Genomic DNA, 21,776 nt, shown 5'->3' with positions numbered 1-21,776 from the left:
TAAATTTACAGACGACATTTCGTTTTGGACTTCTTCAACCTCTATTACACAAGCCACAATCAGAATTAAAAGTCTCTTATAGTCGAAATTGGACTACGCCGCGTCTGTCCTTCGCTCCCTCACCATTGGCAACCTGCAAAAACTATATTCAAAACAGTATAAGGTGCTCAAAATTGCCCTCTGCGGTAGGACGGGCACCTCTCATAACACTCTTCTCCCCACAGGCATCTCTTCAAAGAAATCAGGAATAAACGAGACAGCACTCAACTACTTATTCTGCCCAACACAACCCAACCTGTAAACTTGTCACAACCAAATACTCTACAAAATCAACCATTCAAAAACAACCCCCACATAGCTCCCCTACTCACTCACCTCAACAGTCTGCTTCATGCATAACAACTAAACACCATCCATTACACACCTTCCATCACAAGCTACATCCACGACAAACGACCACTCACTACAGACACCACTCTGGCCACTACCCTACTAAACCTACCTAAAACACCGACACTCTCACCAAACCAAACATCATACAGTCACACATATACTGAACCTACTACCCCAACCTCACCCAAATGTACACAGTGCATCAATCGGCACAAACAATATCAAAGGATTAGGCACACATGTACAACAAACACCCCCCAAAACCACAAATTTCCCCTTTACAAACCACACCTACATCACCACAGCAGAAATTACAGCCCTCTACCTAATACCCTCTACCCAGTTCCTAATACTGTCAGACTCCCTAAGTACCATCCAACATTCACTTAACATCACGTCAGGACCTAACACACAAAACTATATTACAAATTCACTCCCTTCTGCAAACTAACAAAAACCTAACACTAATACGGATACCAGGTCACACACACCAGCAAAACACGTTCTACCTCCATATCTCAACTTAAAACCCCAAACAGCCGTACCGGCCCAAAGCCTCACCAGTATGCCTACATTTAAAGTCTCCATGGTGTCCAGATGCTTTGTGTAGCATTTGCGGGCCTCGACCTCATTGTCTAAGCTCCAAATGCCAATGCAAAACAATTAACTTTAGTAAGTTCTCTGGTGTTATATCCCATAACACCGTTGACCGTGTTCGCGAGATCTGTGATGTCTTTCATAATCAGGACTGCAGGAGCTTTAATCTCAGTGATACAGTCTTTCATGTGTCCACTACAGCCAACTGATTGATGGGTTTCTCTTACCTTCTTCCAGATTGTGTACTTGGGCAGGCTCACAGCGATGCTGATTCCATTTCTTCACAAAAGGAAACCAAATTATCTACATTTTTCAATTCATCAGCATTACTTTCTAAATTTGTAAGTGCAAGTGGGAATGACTGCATACTCTCATCACAGTCAGGTTCTTCTTCATCCCGTGGGGGTACGGTCCTCAAAAAACACGGCATCAGGGCAGACAGCTTACAGTGACTGTAGGGTATCTACATCAGGAAGTGGAGCTCGACCAGTAGCTGACATAGTCTTCACTGCTTGCTTCCGTGCAAATAGTCTGAACATCGCTTATCGGGTCTGCATTAAGCAGAAAACAATACACACGCATGTGCAAGAGTAACAAGAGTTTTCAACACCCGTGTAAACGTCTTACTGTGTTCAGTGGGATTTATTTTCGGATATGAAACGAGCTCCCCCTTTCATAGCAGGTTTATGTCCCAAGTGAAATAAACTTGATACGAATGGGGAATGAGTTTCCTATCCTATTTATTACAAAAATATCGTTAAATATGTTTACGTATTACCACGTATAATAAATTTTAACAGTACATACAGTTTGTACACACCTTTTCTATAAGCAGAATTCCACTTGCAGGCATCACTTGTGCATTCCTTTGATGTAAGTCCAGCTCTGACAGCCGCTTTGAACAGAAGTGCTTCTGACGACACATAAATACGTGACACATTTGCTTTAAAAATCATTATTATATAATTATGAAAAATAGATTTTGAACATTTTATTCAAATACTGTTGAAATTAAACTATATAAAATAAATAAGATGATATATTACTTTGTAAAGTAGTCATTACATACCCTACCATACCATTGAAATTGTCACAGTACCCTTTTCCATTTGCCTTGTTGATGCCGACCTCTGACTGGTGTGTTTTTTACGTTGGCGCTGAGAAGGAATCATCTTTGTTTTCACAGAGGTGATTTGTCTTGGACGTTGTGGTACTGTATCGGAAAAAAACGTGTCCACGTTCCACATACATGTATTCATATGCTTTCATTGACTTGAAGGCTCTCACAGAGCGTGGGGTGTCTATCAGATAAAACTGAATATCCGTGAAAGTTATGCCTGGCCTCGTTGTCGGATCATCAAATCAGTCCTTTCGCAAGCAATACCGGCCAGGCAAAGGGAAAGTACAAGCGCCCTGTCGATACTATGTTTCGTCTCGTATCGTTCGCGTGCCTCAGCAGGCATGTTTAGTACATAATTCGACCATTGCTTGCCGTTTTGAGCTGCACCTTTTCCCATTGTTATCATCAGCTTTCTGCCTACCTATATTCCAGTGAGTGTACTTCGTGACCACATTTTCGTAAACATATGGACACTATAAGCAATTAATTTAAGTACATGGTAATTTCGACGATGTTTTCTATTGGAAACGTTACATGCTTGCTCTATCAAACTGTAAAAGTTACGAGTATAATGGCAAATTACATGCCATACATCAATCATCTTTCAAAAGCGACTACATTCCAAAGAACTATGGTTGTAAGGAAGTGCAAATGGTGATGCACTCTCAACACATTAACAATATCATATCAACATTGACTGACTCCGATAAATCTCCTAAATATTTTTAATCGAAACTAAAATAAAATGAAGATTCCCTACTTTTTTTAACGGTATACATGGTGAACAGTGTACACGCTTCAAGAGATTCTGCACTCTGTCTTGGATAGCGATTGTTTGTGAGTAAACAACGAAGCATGCGTCTTTATGTCTGACACCTTCTGATTTATTGCATCCACCTTAACTGAATTATGGCCACGAAAACAGATCAAAGAGGTTACGTAACTTCGCTCATTACATCAAGCTAAGGCCTCAGTCAACCAGTCAGCTTGCATCCATCCGTCTGTTTAGAATTTAATCCTGTCTGTATATTGGCTCCCCACGAGTCTGCATGTACCTGCTATCTATTACTTCATCCTACCCGTGAAGATACGGGTTAACCCATGCGATGACTGTGTTCTGTTCCGTCGTCTAGAGTGATATGTGGATCCCTTCGTATTCTCCCTTGAATGACAATTAACACATACACATTTACATGAAGTCGACAGAGTCTCCGGAGCTATTTTAGATAAACAATTGCCTTTCCACAGCACAGGCCACATGCTCTCAAACCAAATGAACGTCTGAGGTATGAAAAAGACTAACGTTCACGTCAACGTCAACCGTGGAAACAGAATCAACTGAAATTAGGCCAGATTTGTCAGGGACAGTTCAGCAGTCAGCCACGCCATTTGTGCAACAAAGCTTTACCATTTAAAATAGCGACACGTATGAACCATGCACAAGGTGAAAATCCAGTTTAAGTTTAGGACTCTTGATGTTAACCATGTTTTTCAACCAATAACAATCCAGTAGCTAGTTTATATCAACGCAGTGATATATAGTCAACACGAAACTAACCTAATGTATGAATGTCCTGTGTGAATGAGTATTATATGAAATAACTGAAATGGTATTGGAAGTCAAGCTTTTTCATTGTGTTTGTTGTCACCTCTTCTGTCAAGGCGAAGTAGTTCATATGCTGGAGAAGGTATGGTGTCACCAGTGACATTTCTGTTGGAAAAAAATTCAAACGTCATGGCTTTATATTCAATTACACATGAGCAATCGATTGCATATTGCTGACGAGAACATAAGCACGTGTGCCAGAATTGCTATGAAATAACGATTGTCAATAACCAGATCCACAAGAAGATTGCATTCTTGTGCTACTCTAGACAGCAGATTTACCTGCAACACATTCTTTGAGTTTTGAAAATAATCATTATGTGACCATATAAAATGTTGTAACATTCTCATTCTGCACGCGAGCAATCTTTTCTTACAATCAAATGATTTTTATATTTCGGAAAGGAAAGTTAATTTGAGATGAAGATTTTACCCCTATTTCCATAAACAACACGCAAACAAACAGATCAGGCTATAGATATGAATATCTCAATGAAATGTCCAACGATCGATGAATGGGATCGTAGTCATCACAAAAGCACAGAAAATTTCATGTTTCCAATCCTAGTTTCATGTTACATGTATTGTTCAATCATGTATTCCTAAAACTGTCAGAATGCAAGCCAATGATTACAAGTAAGGACAATTTTGACACTTCTTTCCAAAAGGAGAGTATACTCCCACTAGATACGTTAGCGTGAATTAATACATAATGCCCATAATGACTTACTAGAAAAATACAAACATCCACTCACGTCCCTAGTGTCTCGGCATCCTTAATTGTTTCTGGAAGCTTTACTTTCAGTGTTTCCGGCAACACAAGTACGAGAAGTCCAGCAATGAAGCAAACGCCCCCAAATATCAACATTGGTAGAATCTGGCTGAATCTGCTTGTTATGTGCATTGTCTGAAAGAATGGAAACATTGAATATAATGATGTCTTACTAAACCAATATACCTTTTTTGAGATTCGACACATATAAATGACATTCAACATATCAGTAACTACAACAAACGATGACAAAAGAAAACAATATTAAACTTATGTCATCAATGGAGTCGCGCAATGATGGCAAGAATTTCTTTTAAAAATAGATCCGATGTATGTGAGACTCCAACAGGTTGTTTATATTGTATTTATACACATTACATTGGATTACTAACCAGATCATTAATATAAGGTGACGATATACTGCCAATTCTACAAAACAATGAAGCGATGCCCATGCCAAAGTTTCGAGAAGTTGTGGGCAGCAGCTCTGCGGTGAAGACATAAACGGAGGCAAATGCTGCTGATACACACGTATTGCCCAGACACGCCAGGATGTTGATGATCCACTTGTTAGCTACGGGAAGAAACAGTACTTTGGGATATTACATAGATTCATGGTGACTTTTTGCACCATTTTGGGAACGAACGCGTAATCATCATGATCATCACACGGTGGGATAATCTTGTGGTTAATGCGTTTCCGTTTGATTCCTCACGTGGGTACAGCCCATGTGTGAAGCCCATTTCCGGTGTCCACCTACCGTGATATTGCTGGAATATTGCTTATAGCGCCATAAAGCTAAACTCACTCACTCGTCACACCAAAGACCTGGGTTCGAATCCATACAATGGGAAAGTGTGTGAAGCCCATTTCTTGTGTCCTCCGCCGTGATATTGCTGCAATATTACTAACACCGGCGTAAAACTAAACTTGCTCATTCATGTTAACTCACGGGTTTCTGTGACAAAGAACGGGACGAATGACAGAGCACATGCTATCCCTGCCATCAACAATGAAGTGCACAACATCTTCTTCCTCCCAATGCGGTTCATCAGGAGAAGACATATGACATAGGCACATGCCTCGACCAGAACAAACAGTAAGAAGTTGAGATAGACGTTGCCAGAGAGGTTTGTGACGTTCATGCTGAGACCATAGAACCCCATACCGATTGCAAGCCTATCAACAGAAAACCAAAACACAAAGAATGCATATGCGTACAAGCGTTTGTCATATCGGCAGAAATAATGATACGTAAAGTACGTTGTCCGTCAAGTTTACTGGAACCTAGAATTCTGTTGAGTTCATATATGAGACTATGTTAATTTAATCAAAGAAAATACTGGAACGGCTGTTGTATCGTTACACTAATAGTTACGTTGTGGCCAATGGTACTGATGAAACACCTTTGGTCTAAACTGGGTTTGAAATAGTCCTCAGTAATATTTCGTTATTAAATACATTTACCAGGTGTATAAGATAATGACCATCCTCTTCAACATGACAGGAGACTTCAGTAATTCCCAGAACTGTTCCTGATGACTATCCAGTGTGCACGTCACGTCGTGAAGCATATCTTGAGTGAGCCTAACCTTGTTTCCTTTGGCAAGTTTCATCACAGTTTTGTTCGCCTCAGCAGTTTTCCCTCTACTATACTGCCACCTTGGAGAATCGGGCAGAAAACTGGAAAACGATAGATACACTACTTTGGAACAACATACACACGTACTAAGTGTGCAAATAACTAACTGTTCCAGTCATTGGTTTTGGTTGGTGGAAACATGATAAATAACAATGTTCAACCTTTTCATTTTTGTAAGGAAATTAGAAATATGCCTTCGATCATGGCGATGCCCTGAATGGCGGTTAAAACACCTTAAAATTAATGTCCCACTGAGAGGGTATCTTATAAGTAACGTTTCAATTAGAGCATAACCGTCAGTGGCTGAGTGAGTGAGTTCGGAATTACAGCCACATCTGCAATATTTCAGCCATGTGACTAAACTAGTTCTAAAGTACGAATAGATTTAGATCATTTACAAAATCCTGTCAACCGCGAACAATAAAACTACTAGATTATCAAAGACTAATTTAAAATTAGCAAGCATATACGATCCACATACATGGTCCATAATATGATGATCTACCATCGTTTGCTGGAGATCTATAGAACGCATTTACAATGTGTTGTTTACTAATCTTTTCTTCTAAATGCTATCAACTAGTTCGAACTTATACCCGTGAGACTCTAGTAACTCTAATGTTCATCGCTGACCTGATGTATGAAATATTTCTATTCAAATTGTCGTCGCGATGTGGCTGAAACCTTGCAGATTTGAATATTTTAAGTCACTCACTCACTATAATAGTAGATATAACTACTTACTACAGATAGGCAAACAGAACTCCTGGAATGCTAATTGCAAGTTGCCTGGATTTCCAGTCTCGCATCAGGAAGACCATCAGAGCAACAATGATGTTTCCTGCACTCCAGAACAAATTCATGGCGACTCCAACGAACACTCGTTTAGAGGGACCGACACATTCCATACCTGGGGGAAAGAATATAGACCAAGTATATCTTTAAAATGCCTTGTCAATTTCGTTAGATGCCCTACTTGTTTGCACATATATAAACACCTCACAGTGACAGAGGTCTAGTATTTACATCTTGATAACATATAATTTACCGGTTGGTGAGTGTTTCCTTTGACGATACACAAATAAACATTCGTGACGTGACATGCCATACAATTACAGTTCAAAGAGGCAATAATCAAAGACTCTCATTTTCTTCACCTCCATTTAATGCAACACTGTATAGGTCTACGTTATGAAGATACATCTGGTTCCACTGATGCGTTTAGATTAACAATTAATCCAACAGGAAATTGGCCGAACCATGCAAAAATATTGACTGCCATATGTCACACGTATTCAGTGTATTAGTATTATTTTTTGGTTAATGGCATATTGCCTCACGTGGATACACTTTGTTGATCACAGTACGTGTGCGACATTGTGGGACTTTTGCAGACTATACTCTTAATGATTTTGATACAGGTATCTAAAAACGTCATAAGGATTTAGATACAAGTATAAAAGAAGCTAATGAAAATTCTTTACCAAGGACATAGTTTCGTTACTGTATTTCTATAATATAACTACAGTCCTGTAATACAACTGTATTCCAATGTTTTCAGGTAACTGGAATTTGAGTGCATTCTGTTTTTGACGAAATTTAATTTACGGGTGATTCTTCAACAACAGATGCTCTTTTGTGCAGAAAGTTCCGTTTCAAATAATGAGGCAAGCAAACTCATGAAACAAACCTCCAAGCTGTTGTCACATAGTCCGAATAACTAACAAGTCTACGACTAAGGTTTAATAAAGCACCACTTTCCTAATTTTCCCTGAAATGACAACTGTGTCACCTTAACGAAAACTTTGTTCAGCCGATTACAGTTTGTAACTCAAAGGAGGGACAACTCCCTGTCCAACACACATTCGTGTACTCACGCACGGACGTTCGAACACGCACCTCTAGGGAGTCAGCGAGGAGTTCAAACTTTTGTTCATCATGTCTTTTCGGTTTCTCAGATGTTCGTATGGTTGCTGTTTTACGTGACCATCAACTACGTTCATCGATGACTACAAAGGCAGTCCCTAACATTTGAGCTTGGAATATACACACCATTTTGAGAATCGATCGACGAGTTACGCAATTTCATTCCAATTTAGTCATTTCCCACAAGCAGCCAAATTATTGTTATATGTTTTCTCGAATGAAAAGCATACTGAAGTAAACAACAGAAACTTACTGAACACGAAACAAGAGAGATACTGCACGTTGTTGCTTGCTGAGATTACTAATACTACAGTGATGAGGAGGTAATAGTCCGTGATCCATGAGAGACAGATGCTCAGGAGAACCGTAACAAACACGCAAGCTAAGATGACTCTCCGACGTCCAAACCTACAACACGCAACAACATTCGTTCATATATATCAGTGACCATCAGAGTCATGAACACAGTATCGTAGCCCTACTCTGTAAGCGAGGAGTTGACATGAACTTGGTATGTTCAGACAGAGAGAACTGCAGGTCATGCTCTATTACTCTACTTCTAGCCTAGTTGAAAAAAAAATGTCATTCAAGAACCATTGCATTGAAAATGTATTAAACGTGACAGTGTCAGATTAATCTGACTTTAATACTAGTATATAGGTCTTTTGACTATCTTTCTATCTTAATTTTCGTCAGGTTTGTTTATTCTAAAACTGTGATAGACCCAACTATACTGACAGAAAGAAATAGGGGATCACATGAAAGCACTGTTGCAAGTGTTCCTTGTATCATGTCCAGGGTTTGCTCACAAGTCTTGCACTGCACAGCTTGTGACGAAACCTGGAAATAATTAAGGAACACTTGTGCTTTCATGTGATCCAATATTTTTTCCATCCGTATATCCATCGCTTACGACAGCAGTACGTTTCATTTAAATCGTGATAAATAGGCGCTGAGTCGGAGGTAGTCGGTCTAGAGCCACAGTCAGTTGTAACAGTGAATGATTCTCTTAGTGATACTTACATGTCGGATATGGGGCCACCAATAAGAACGCCAATAAGTTGCCCAACCATGGCCATCATCTTAGCGTGACTCACATACAGCTTCCGGTCACACACAAGGTCCATCTGTGAACGTAAGAGTGTGATTTTTGTTTAACGGCAATGTTCTTCGTATATGGCGGCGGTCAGTAAATAATCAAACGCATAACATACTACATACAACAAAGTATGGGAACGCCATTGTTTTTTGCTGTTTTTGACACTGTTTCATTTCACTCAGACCCAACGAATATCGAATCAGTTGCTTCACCGCATGTTCTAACATGTCGCTTTAAGTGCCTATTATTTACTTAGAGTATAAATACCCGAGAATATAAAATTTTAATGACTTCGCCACGTTTAAGTGTTTCTATGACTTTCAAATTTTAGAGTGTTTCCACACTTTTTGCATGCTGCATATATACCTAACTACATTGTTAAAACTGTGATCTGTTTCAGCAGATTATCGAGGTTCAATAAAGCCCTCGGAAATCAACGCGACTCATGGACAGTGAGTGAGTGGGTTTAGTTTTACGCCACACGCAGCAATATTCCAGCTATATGGCGGCGGTCTGGAAATAATCGTGTCTGGACCAGACAATCCAGTGATCAACAACATGAGCATCAATCTGTGCTACTGGGAACCGATGACATGTGTCAACCAAGTCAGCCAGCCTGACCACCCGATCCCGTTAGTCGCCTCTTACGACAAGCATAGTCACCTTTTAAGTCAAGCAAGGACTGCTGAAGGCCTATTCTACCCCGGGACCTTCAAGGTGAAAACTAAATCAGTTCAACTTGAATTACTTACTGTTTGGGCAGCAGTAGACTCATAAACGCTTTTGTCGTATACCCACTTATGGCATGGCACAGTGACGGTATTCAGATCGCGGGATGTCACATTTTCAGAAGCTGAATATATGTAGCATGATGAATGAGGTAAGTCGCCGTTATCAGTATCAAGCGGCATTGTCCTGTTGATGAGGTCAGCATGAGCCTCGTTTTCAATCTGGTAGGTATCATTTTTCATCCCGGGTATAGCACACCTGAAATGCAAAATACAAGGGTCGTCGTCTCGGGGGTGGTCAGGTATGAAATGTTAAGTCAGATTAACACTAAGGACGAGTAAGCAATGCATCGCTCACTTTTTGTGCTGGTGCCACACAGTGAGAGCTTTTGTGTGGGTCCCGTATGGCACTCATCCCCCAAAGATCTAGAATACCTATCCACTTTACCGAATTGTACAACCCCAAATAAAGCACGTGAAACCTGAAATATGTTGCTGTTTAACGCCGCATCAAGCGATATTCTATCTATGTGCCAGTGGTCTTTAAATAATGGAGTCTGGACCAGATAATCCACTGATTCACAACATGAGCTTTGGATCTACGAAATTATGAATCCATTACGTTATGGGTTACAGAGGACCAAACCTATCCCTGAAAAGGTAAAGTATACCACAGCGATAGCACACCTTTTTTCACAAACCACGTGGAATTATCAACAACATTTCAGGGTGATACATGTCAGATTCGTAAGGGTCGTCATGTATATTTTAGCCAATGTAGTTGACTTGTTTGATCAGATCACCAATACATATAACTGCTAAGTGGACACACACTTGAGAAGCCACAGAACTTTGTTCATTACGGGTTCACGGAGAATTGATTTCTCCTTGGATTTCTTATGATTAACATGCAGACTAGTGACTTAAACAGGTTTCAGTTAATCGTCTTTATGATAAACGTGCAGTATGGTACCAAGCTCAATATCCGTGGCAAGAAGTCGCCGTACTATTACTATTTTGGAGGATATTTTCTTCTGGTGAACCTACCTGTGTTCAGGGACAGCAAAGAGAAACACAAAGATGACCATACCGATGACAGCATTATAAATGGCAGGGAGGCTGAGGAGTATATACAGCCGCCTTTGAGAAGGGCCAAATTCGCCCACAATCTCCAGAATGGAGTCAAACTTCATCTCGTTTCCACTCAACTCTCTTGTGAAACAAATTGCAATGCTTCTTCTGTTATTCTATTCCAACACTTTTTGTTGATGCTGTGTCTCAACACACCTTTAATAGAAAGAATGGGAAATGTAGATTTCACAAGAGTCTTTAAATAAAGATGACAGAGTAACAAATTAAGGATCCTGTACTGAAAGCAGAAAACATACCAGTAACGACTTGTTCTTTGAACGGATTATCCAGACCTATCTGGTAAACGGTCAGCGTAGGACATCCAAATATTATTACAAATATGTAATAAATGACTCTTGCGGATGTTTCTGAATGCCTCTCTGTATCACTGATAGTTCCATTTGTCGTTTGTAGCTGCAAGGCACATGATCGTACAGATATGGTAGATGTCATGGTAACTGTTCTGTGTACAAGTTGTCGGAACTCTCATTCCTATGCAATACATGATTGATTACAAAATCCTGGATGATACACTTCAAACGATCATTTTGTATGCATATATGCATAGTAACTAAAATACTATCCGTACATGATACGTGTGCAATAATTCAGTACCATATGCCACGTCTACAGCACAGAGTCGGATGTATACATTTGGCAGTTACACGACCTTGCTCAAACATAGATTGTATGTGCTGACAGGCATTGTTATCCCGAAACAATAGTGCCAAGACCATCCACAAATAATAATTCAGCACAACAGTATGTTTTACCATGAATAAGTCCTTCGTTGTCAATGTTTGTCAGTACAAGAGTGTGCACGATAAAGGAATACAAACATACCTAAAACACGTCATCTTTCTCATATTATAGAAGTTAACATCCACAAGGTTTGTTACATATGACTGCAGTTCAAAAACTTTCAACAGAGGTGCGTCATTATGGTTTGAATGAGAAATCCGATGTCATTAGGGAAAAATTTCAGTCAGTGATCTGAGTACACCGACTCTAAGAATCCGAACCCAGTATGAACTTATAATGCATCTTAACAAACAAGATCTCCGCTCATTTATCCTCTCGATTCATAACAAGGGGAAGAAAGTCATATTTTGCATATTTTTCATCACAAATCGTTCTTGACTTGCAAACTATTTGGCGTGTTTAAACACATCATTTCAATAACTTTTTCACTTGTTACAAAAACGCGTTTCCAACAGGAGGTGATTTGATGTGGAGAATGTAGACTCCATCTGTGGTGATAATTGCCACTGGTGCGTTTACACTATTCAGAGATGCGTTGGAAGGATGAAATAGCAAACTTATATTCAAGTGTTATGTTTGCATTTATTAAGGGTGAATAAATTCACTCTGCGACATGAAAGTTGATAGATCATGACTGATGACCGGGCAGATGGCAAGGTGTGTTCTTTACCTACTAGCTGCAAACCTACATACCTCACTCAACATGGCGATGTTGTGTCTACGGTGACTTCTTGCCGTTTTGGAATGATGTTTAGTCGGTGAAATACATAACTTTGATGTCTGCTGGTAGATTCTACACTAATCCAAACCTTTCCTCCCTGTACTACATGTAGACTAAGACTTTGACCTTGTTAACTCATTAAGCCCGAGAGCCATTTCACTGATAAACTCCTGGAACCCTCGCTGATTGCTCTACTGGTTGGGCCGAGACCAATTAGCGTTAAGGCAGCATGTATCGGAAGACGTAGGGACCTTTAAAGGCGAGCATTCTTAAGACAGAGACAGCAGAGGTGTGACGAGGAGGTGACTTATGTTCTGACATGAGAAAACAGGACGATCCTATACCAAAACTTTATATCTGAAATGGCTGTAACATTGATAGGCATAATCGTCAATGTGAAAAGTTACCACAGTGTCCTGTTCTCGCGAGTTTCTGTAAACAGAAGAAAAAGCAACGCTCATTTTACGGTGACAGATTTAGTGAAAACAACAGAGAAGAGAACACCAAGACAGCAGGCTATTTCATACAACATGGACATCTGATTTGGTCGTTATGAATAGGGGAAACAGAGAAGTAAGTGACATACTGATTATAAGCAGCATACATAGTTCACTAGAAGCTTTAGCTGGCTTCTCAAAGACTTCACTAACCATTAATGCACAATAACCTATGGCATATAAGATTAGCTACTAACATAATTATGGAATCTTCATCGTAGTCCCATATAGATGTCTATGATGCATGATGCAATTAAGACACATAATACATGTACTTATATTTACAAAGCGAGCGATGTTATGTTGTGTGGAAGTATTGTATTCTGTAAATTAAATGATATGACCACCACGTTAGCGTTGCGACAGATTTGAAACCTTGCTTTAGTTTCATGAACAAATTAAACACAAATGGTGAAAGTATCTGCAGCAGGATGTCAGTTAATAAGCTGTTTTAATTCAGAGGATTATGGAATGTTGACTACGTATGTCAAATCAGACAATGAGAAAACAAGGTTTACTAGGGCAAGCTAACTCCGCAGAATCCTGGATATGTCAATGAAAAACACTTCGACTCGAAAAAAACATTGGACATGTTGCAAACTCCGACATCTTATTTGGAACACTTACAACTGCACTTGCATGTTATCACAGGGACATCAGTCACCCATCACAATAACACCAGGCCATTTGGCAAAGTATTTACAGAAAGATGAAAGGTCACTTACCAACTCGTTTGTCTGGTAATCACGTAATCTGCTTTGCGTATTTGTTGGTTATTGACCTGCATCACAGTCCTAGATAGTGCTATGATCGCAATGGTAAATTAGATTCCGTATACACTAAACAGAAATTGTTACACATGAAGCACTCGGGTTGCGTCCTGGTGTAAACGATCCAACTGTTTGAATGCTCGCTGGACTGTGAAATACAGTCCTGTCTACCCCATCAATGTCAGCGACCTATATACGTATGTGTAACAGTTCTTTTGATGAAGGATGAAACTCAACTGTCAAGTATCAAGGACAGAGGTATGGTGGTATATGAAATATGTATTTAGCGGTCAGTGGGTTGTGACGACTAACAAGAAACTTGCATTCTCAGTTCTTTGTTGAGAGGCAGGAGGACGGTGGCACATTGTAGCTATCTTGTAAACCACTTCAGGAAACGTTAAACTGAACTTCTCGTGTCCAGCCACAGATTGTCATCTTACTCTGTTACTTTACCAGCTCAATTAAAGAGGTAGGCCTGTGGCCCATTTTTGAAGTTTAGGAAAATGCTGCGTTGCAAGAATGTTGTGTGAATCCTTTCGGCCAAATCATACCAAAGCAACTGAAACATTTGATTACATTTGTACATAAATCAACTGTAAACAGAAAGTAACATTAGAAAGTATATACACATACTATCATTGCAATATCATTTACATTTTCATCTTCATGAACGGGATACAGAAACATTGTTTCACTTTATAACACGAGCGTTTAGCACAAACTTACGAATTCAGCAATAAAATAGCATTTTAATGACCAACATCGTTTTCTTCAAGTAATTTATTAGGGGATGCCAGCTCACACGAGTAAACAGATACGGTGTACCGCATGATCATGAGAATTTCTAGCAAATGCTAAATCCATGTTATCAAGCCAGTTATGTTAATGAGCGTTGGCTTTCATCGCAAGAGACGGCGAGCAGTGCTTCAGTCGACACAGTTTCACCATTTTCTTACTTCGGCGATTGCGAGTGGTCCTAAGCAGTAAAAAGAAAACCTTCAGTTTCACTTTTATGACTAACTTCACCCTGGCGAAGGAGTCGATTGGACAAAGTTTCTCCACAAATGAAGGACCGAGGGCAGACTTGCTATCACCAAAATCAACATCGAATTTCTGTTTTGCCCACCAACTTAAGCAAACCTAAAATGGCCGTGGAAGTGTTTGTTTTCAGCTCAGCACATGTATTACGTAATCTGCCTTTGGTATATCCACAATCTCCCCAAGAATCCCGATTCACATTTTCGCAGTTGCGAGTGGGAAGTGACAGGTCCTGAGAACAAAATGAAATACCTCTTCTATTTTACGATTATCTGACTTTAATCAGGGAAAGGATTCGGTTAGACTGCTATTCAGTTCTGCAAATATGCATGATGCATAATTAATATTCCCAGTATGATGCTGTTTGTATTGCTTTTATCCTCTACTTCTTATATTTAACTGTCCCCAGTATGGTGACCTACCTTCAGTTGCTGGCAATCTATTGCCTGCTTTTATACATTGTCCTCAGCTGTTATTTCTGGTTAAAATGTTTCAGATTTTTATTACTAGTTTTAAATGTACAGATGTTATATACTAATGGTTATACTGTTCTTCGTCAACAGGGTTTTAATTTCTAATTTTATTGCTCTACAATGTAATTCTTAATTGTTCTCTGGCCAATACCACATCGTCTTCTGTTGGTTACCCAGCCACGTTGGCATTTCTGGGAACACACTGGCTGACCTTGCTGCAAAAGCAGCACTCAACAAATCTGTGACACCACTTCTTATTCCATACACTGATTATAAAGCAATCATTAGGTCTTACATCCATGATCTGATGTAGAAGAGGTGGGACACCCAAGTAGGTATCAACAAATTACATGAAATAAATCCGTATATTGGTTACACCTACTTGGGTTGTCAGTCAAGATTTGAAGAGGTCATCATGCGACGATGTCGTATTGGCCACACCAGGTATACGCATGGATATCTTTTGAAAGGTGAGGATCCTCCGTTCTGCATCCCTTCTGATGAAATAATCTTCCATCTGCCAAAATGTGGTCTTTTTTGCAGTGAAATACACTGTCTGTGCTATGTGCTTATGAACATTCGCTTTGGTAATACCAACAACGTGCTGTCTGATAACCAGCGACCAATGGTAAGTCAGTCATGTTCACTTACTTTTCGAAGAACTATTTCTTTTGGAAGAAAAGTCCAATGCCTAATAACAGCGATGATATACTTTTAAAAGTTACAGACTGAGTAAGTTCATATTTATCGTCACATCGGCAATATGCCAGCCATACCGCGACGAGAAAATTAAGAGTGAGTGAGTGAGCTAATATTTAACGTCACGTCGGCAATATTGCAGCCATATCGTGACGAGAACATACGTGATATTAAAAACCAAATATATGAGCATATTATGAAGAACCTGTCGACGAAGGACAGTAAAACCACTAGATTATCACAGTTAGTATTTAAAACTAGCGTTGAAACTTAAACAATAATAGCATCATTATTTGGACAGTACAATATAAAAACAGGCTATAGATCACCAACAACTGAAGGTAGATCACCATACTAAAGGCCATAGGGACTTACAGTACTTTTGCTACCTGCATGGACCCTAGCTGGACTTACACCATCCCCTCGGATGATGGCGACTGTATGCAAAATTAGCCACAATTTAAAATGACACATACTCTACGACTAAAAAATGGATGATTAAATCTGACTTCAACTGTTTCGGGACTTACGTACCCTCTCAGGAGGACAATAATTTTACGGTGCTTCAACCCCCCTGGAGGATACAGCCACTAACAATCTCAGTTACCAATTCATCTTCCAATCATAAAATACTTATTTATTTACATGTCAGTCAGTAGATTCAATTCTTTTAAAACTGCTATAATTAAATGGGAATTTACGTTACTAAAAAGGTCCTTCATAGTTCTTGATTTAAAATAATTGTCCCTTGTGATGGAATATTCAACACAGTCAAGCAGGACATGCTTGACCGTGATTATTGCATCCCAAGTGATGCAGAACAGAGGATCCTCACCTTTCGAAAGATATCCATGCGAATACCTGGTGTGGCCAATGCGACATCGTCGTATAATTACCTCTTCAAATCTGGACCGACAACCCAAGTAGGTGTAACCAACATATGGTTTTATTGCATGTAATCTATTGATACTTACTTGGGTGTCCCACTTCTTCTGCATCAGATCACAGATGTAAGATCTAATTGGGAATAGGAAATGAACTGGTGTCACAGATTTGTTTAGGGGTGCCTTAGCAGCAAGTTCAGCCAAATTGTTACCAGAGATTCCAACATGGTTGGGTAACCAACAGAAGACGATGTCGTATTGGCCAGTCGCAAGATAATTATAAAGTTCAATAATTTCTATTAAAAGTGTATGTTTACATGATAGGTTTTTAATAGCCTGAAGGCACGAAAGAGAGTCAGAAAAGGTTGTGTATTGTTTATGTTTAGGGTGTCTTTGAATATATTTAGGAGCTGATAATATGGCACTTGCCTCTGCTGTAAAAAATAGAACTATTGTCTGGTAAACTAGAAGATATTGTTCTGGATCCAATGACAGTGGCACAAGCTACTGTGCCACCGTCCTTGGACCCATCTGTAAATAAGGATTTATAATTGCTATATTTATGATTCAATTGATTATATTCTTGTTTATACTGTAATTCATTAGTTTCTGATTTTTTAAATGTAGTTAATGTTAGGTCAACTTATGGCCTAACCAACTGCCAAGAGGGAGAGGGAAGAAGGCGGAAGGGAGCTATATTTTCCAGGTCAATACCAGCAGCAGCAATAAACGGCTTTATTCTGAGCCCAAGAGGTGAAACAAGACAAGACTTTTGGTTGTACAAGTCCTCGTAGAGAGGATTGAAAACACAGTTATATGCAGGGTTAGATTCGTTAGAGTATAGTTTTGTTATATATTGTAAAGATAAGTTTATACGGCGTTGTGCAAGAGATAGTTCATCGGTTTCAACATATAGACTGTCAACAGGAGAGGTTCTAAAGGATAAAAGACAAAGTCTTATACCTTGATGTTGAACAGAATCCAATAATTTTAAGTTGCTGTTGCAGGCTCCACCATATACGATGGAGCCATAATCAAGTTTAGAACGAAGGAGTGATCGATATAGATGGAGAAGGGTAGCTTCATCCCCTCCCCATTTAGAATTTGAGACCACTTTCAAGAAATCAAGTGCTTTCAGGCATTTAGTTGTAAGTGATTTAATATGTGGTAAAAACGTTAAACGTTATTAATTAGTGCGTTTTTCACAAATGATTCCAGTCGCACTAAGTGGTCGACAGTACTTCTGTTTTTACGGAAGCCACACTGTATATCTGTTATGAGATTATTTGTTTCCAAGTTCCAAACAAGTCGATTATTTATCATGCGTTCCATGGTCTTGCAAACACAGCTAGTTAAAGAAATAGGTTCGATAATTGGATGGATCGGTATGATCACGTCCCGGTTTAGGTATTGGTACTACTATGGCATTACGCCATGAAGAAGGAAATTTCCCGGAAGTCCAAATATCATCAAAAATAGATAAGAGTGTCTCTAAACAGGACTCTGGTAAGTGCTTCAGGAGCTGATAATGGATGTTATCAGCTCCTGCAGTAGTGTCATGAGCTTGATCAAGAGCAGTCTGGAGTTCATGAATAGAAAATGTTTCATTATAATCTTCCCCAGTATCTGAGTTGAAATTAATATTTTTTTCTTGTTGTTTTTGGTATTGCTGGAATTTTGGTACATAATTTGAAGAGGAAAAATGTGTAGCAAGGGTTTCGCCCAGTTTATTAGCAATATCTTATTTATCAGTAAGCAATTGATCTCCATGTTTAAGATGATGGACAGTAGATTTAGTACCGTTACCTTTAATTTTCTGCACCATGTTCCATACCTTGGACATGGGTGTCCGAGAATTTATTTTGGAAACATACTTTTGCCAAGATTGGCGTTTATTCTGTTTAAAAGTATGCCGTGCTTTAGCATTTAAAATTTTAAATTTATTTAAATTATGCACCATAGGATGGCGACGGAATGGAATTCAATTCATCAGAAAAAAACATTTAATAGCAATATGAACGTCAATAAAACTTTCAGGTTTAAGTTTTACCGCACACAGTGTCTCATATAAAGCCCAGTTAGCCTTTTTAAAATTCCGGCTTGATGATGGAGGAACATCAGATGGAGTGACAGATTTTAATACAGTAGGAAAATGGTCACCTCCACAGAGGTCATGGTGGACTGACCATTCGAATTCATTTAGTAGTTCTGAATTTGTCAATGACACGTCAAGAGCAGAATAGGTCCCTGTACCAGGGTGCAAATATGTGTTGGAACCATCATTATAAATACATAAATCATTGTCAGAACAAAAGCCCTCGAACAATTTACCTTCAGTGTTTGTAAATCTCCCATTATAATACAGGGCTTCGGGAGTTGGTCATAGAGAGCTTGAAGATCAGTTTTGGCAAACGTCGAAGATGGCGAAATATAGAGTGAGCATAGTGTAAACGCTACATGTAAAGTAATGCTCACTGCAACAGCCTGCATATTAGTACTAAGTGAAACAGGGCTTTGAATAACGTTTTGTCTGACTAGAATGGATGATCCGCCAGTGGCCCCATCACCCGGAGATAAAAAACAATGATATGCATTAAATTGGCCAAGGTCAAATGTATCTGTTTGTTTTAGATATGTCTCTTAGAGACATAACGCTGAAGGTGTAAAATCTTTGACTAATAGCAGTTCCACTGTACAATATAACTGGAATAAACTATCTTTTAGGGGATTTATTGGGGATCTGCCCCGCACTCTTTTGGAGGGCGACAAGCTATGTGCCCTAGAATGGACGTTTTCAGGAACGTCCATGTCATCACGAGACCCATATTTATTAAACAATTGAATTTTGTTCTGTGACCCTTTAGGAACTCTGCCACTTTGTTGTTTTGAAGCATCAGGCTTAGGCTTTGGTTTAGTTTTGACAGGTGGCTGACTATCAGCTGTCGATTGTGACTCTCAATTTTGACTGAGATGGTGATGATGATTTTTTTATGACCGGAAGAAGACTTTGATGAAGGAGATACGGTCTTTCGTGTAGACCGAGCTTCATCTGTCTGAGTAGACTGTTCTGAGAGATAGACTGAGGAATATCTGAATTTACCCATGTCAGGTCAGTCTGACGTGAGCTTGACGAAGTTAGTACTGGCGCAGTTGTTCCTTTTGATAAGGTTTCAAATGTTTTTGTGACAGAGGCGTAAGTTTCAGTGTGCTCAGTAGATTGTACAATCTTTCTTGCTTCAGCAAAACTGACGTTCCTGGAAAATTTGATTTTGCCTTTTCCAAATGGGAACTTCTTTCGAAAAGGATGAATGATTTCCTGAACAGTTTGCACATTTTTTGTGAATACTGTCACATTTTTCGGTTACATGTGTATTCTCAGCACAGTGAGCACATGTAACAGACAATGTGCAAGTATTAACACCATGTCCGTACTTTTGACACTTAAAGCAGCGCAGAGGATTTGGAATATATATGTCAACATTCAGATTGCAGTAACCTGCTTTGATTGACTTTGTAGGAGGTGGAGCTGATGTTTCCGAAAACATCCATCGCAAGACAACTAGTCTATCGCCTAAAAGAAATGGGCCTGCCAGATCTCCAGTCAATCCGCGAAAGAAATGAATAGTTCACAACCTTTAATTCAGTGGAATTGTAGAGGATTTTAAAAAAATAATGATTTACAATTGCTGGTCCAAGACTACAAACCATCAGCTTTCTGTCTGCAGGAAACATATTTAAAGCAGATAGATACAATAAAATTACGTCAGTACAACTCATATCATTGTTTTTCTCCCCCTGGCGAAAGGGCGACTGGAGGATCTTCTATCTTGGTGAGAGAGCGAGTGATCCACAGCCCTGTCAAACTGAACAGTAATCTCCAGGCTGTTGCCATTCGAATTACATTAAATGTGGTGTTTACACTGTGTTCGTTGTACATTCCTCCTTCTTCTGGTCTTCATCAGTCTGATCTTCAGTCATTATATGATCAATTACCTAAACCGTGTGTCATCATAGGTGATCTGAATGGCCACAATCCGCTCTGGGGTGGTCTACACACAAACACTAAGGGCAAGGTCCTAGAATATTTTATTACCAATAATGACATGTATTTTTAAGGATGATTCAAATACATATCTACACCCTGCTACAGGCACATATTCCTCACTTGATTTGTCACTGACAGATTCAACACTACTCACCGAATTCGAATGGTCGGTTCATCATGACCTTTGTGGAAGTGACCACTTTCCAACTATACTTTCATTCATTTATCCAGTCGATATTCCACCTTCGACAAGATATAATCTTACAAAGGCAAATTGGTCTTCATTTGAGACATTATGCCTACGTAAAATTACACCAGAATAAATTTCGAATACTTCTGATCCTACTGACATCTTTTCAGAAGCACTACTTGCAATTGCAAATGAAACTATTCCTAAATCCTCTACAAATCCACATATACGTAAACCATGGTATACTGACGACTGTAAACTAGCTCGAAAAGCTAGGAGGAAGGCAGAAAAATATTTCCGTAATCACCATGCAGTCCACAATTTAAACAAATTTAAGATATCAAATGCTAAAGCCCGACGTATCATCAAACAATCGAAACGCCAGTCTTGGCAGACGTATGTATCTAAACTCAGTTCTAGAACTCCAATGTCTAAAGTTTGGAATATGATACAAAAAATTAAAGGAAAAGGTTCCGGATCCCGTGTTCACCATCTTAAGGAGGGTAGCACATTACTAACAGATACAGCTGATATCGCAAACAAACTTGGAGAATCGTCAGCTAAACACTCTTCCTCATCAAACTACACACCAAAATTCCAGAAATTTAAAGACCAGGAAGAAAAAAAGAGACTTAATTTCACTTCTGATAACGGTGAGGACTATAATGAACTTTTCTCCTTA

At 39.2% G+C, this 21,776-nt stretch overlaps 1 protein-coding gene across 1 annotated transcript; it reads right to left on the bottom strand.

The window, feature by feature from the left end:
- Positions 1-4,467: 4,467 nt before the first annotated feature.
- Positions 4,468-11,077, bottom strand: LOC137287672 (organic cation transporter protein-like). The gene is made up of 9 exons (XM_067820061.1): positions 10,932-11,077; positions 9,909-10,143; positions 9,081-9,184; positions 8,311-8,465; positions 6,876-7,041; positions 5,957-6,172; positions 5,442-5,668; positions 4,881-5,062; positions 4,468-4,623 (listed from the first exon to the last, which is right to left on the bottom strand). Exons 1-9 carry the CDS (start codon positions 11,075-11,077, stop codon positions 4,468-4,470), a joined length of 1,587 nt encoding a protein of 528 aa, XP_067676162.1.
- Positions 11,078-21,776: the final 10,699 nt, after the last annotated feature.

Source organism: Haliotis asinina, chromosome 6 (genome assembly GCF_037392515.1).
Source record: "Haliotis asinina isolate JCU_RB_2024 chromosome 6, JCU_Hal_asi_v2, whole genome shotgun sequence".
Lineage (NCBI taxonomy): Eukaryota > Metazoa > Mollusca > Gastropoda > Lepetellida > Haliotidae > Haliotis > Haliotis asinina.
This window is presented reverse-complemented; position numbering and strand designations above follow the sequence as displayed.

Excerpts from the sequence above, each read along its gene's own strand:
- LOC137287672 (XM_067820061.1), bottom strand. The coding sequence starts at position 11,077 with ATGAAGTTTGACTCCATTCTGGAGATTGTGGGCGAATTTGGCCCTTCT. Across the intron at positions 5,669-5,956 it reads GTCATTATCTTATACACCTG|GCTTGCAATCGGTATGGGGT; the intron begins GTAAATGTATTT and ends TTCTGTTGATAG. Across the intron at positions 5,063-5,441 it reads GTTCTTTGTCACAGAAACCC|CTAACAAGTGGATCATCAAC; the intron begins GTGAGTTAACAT and ends TTCTTCCCGTAG.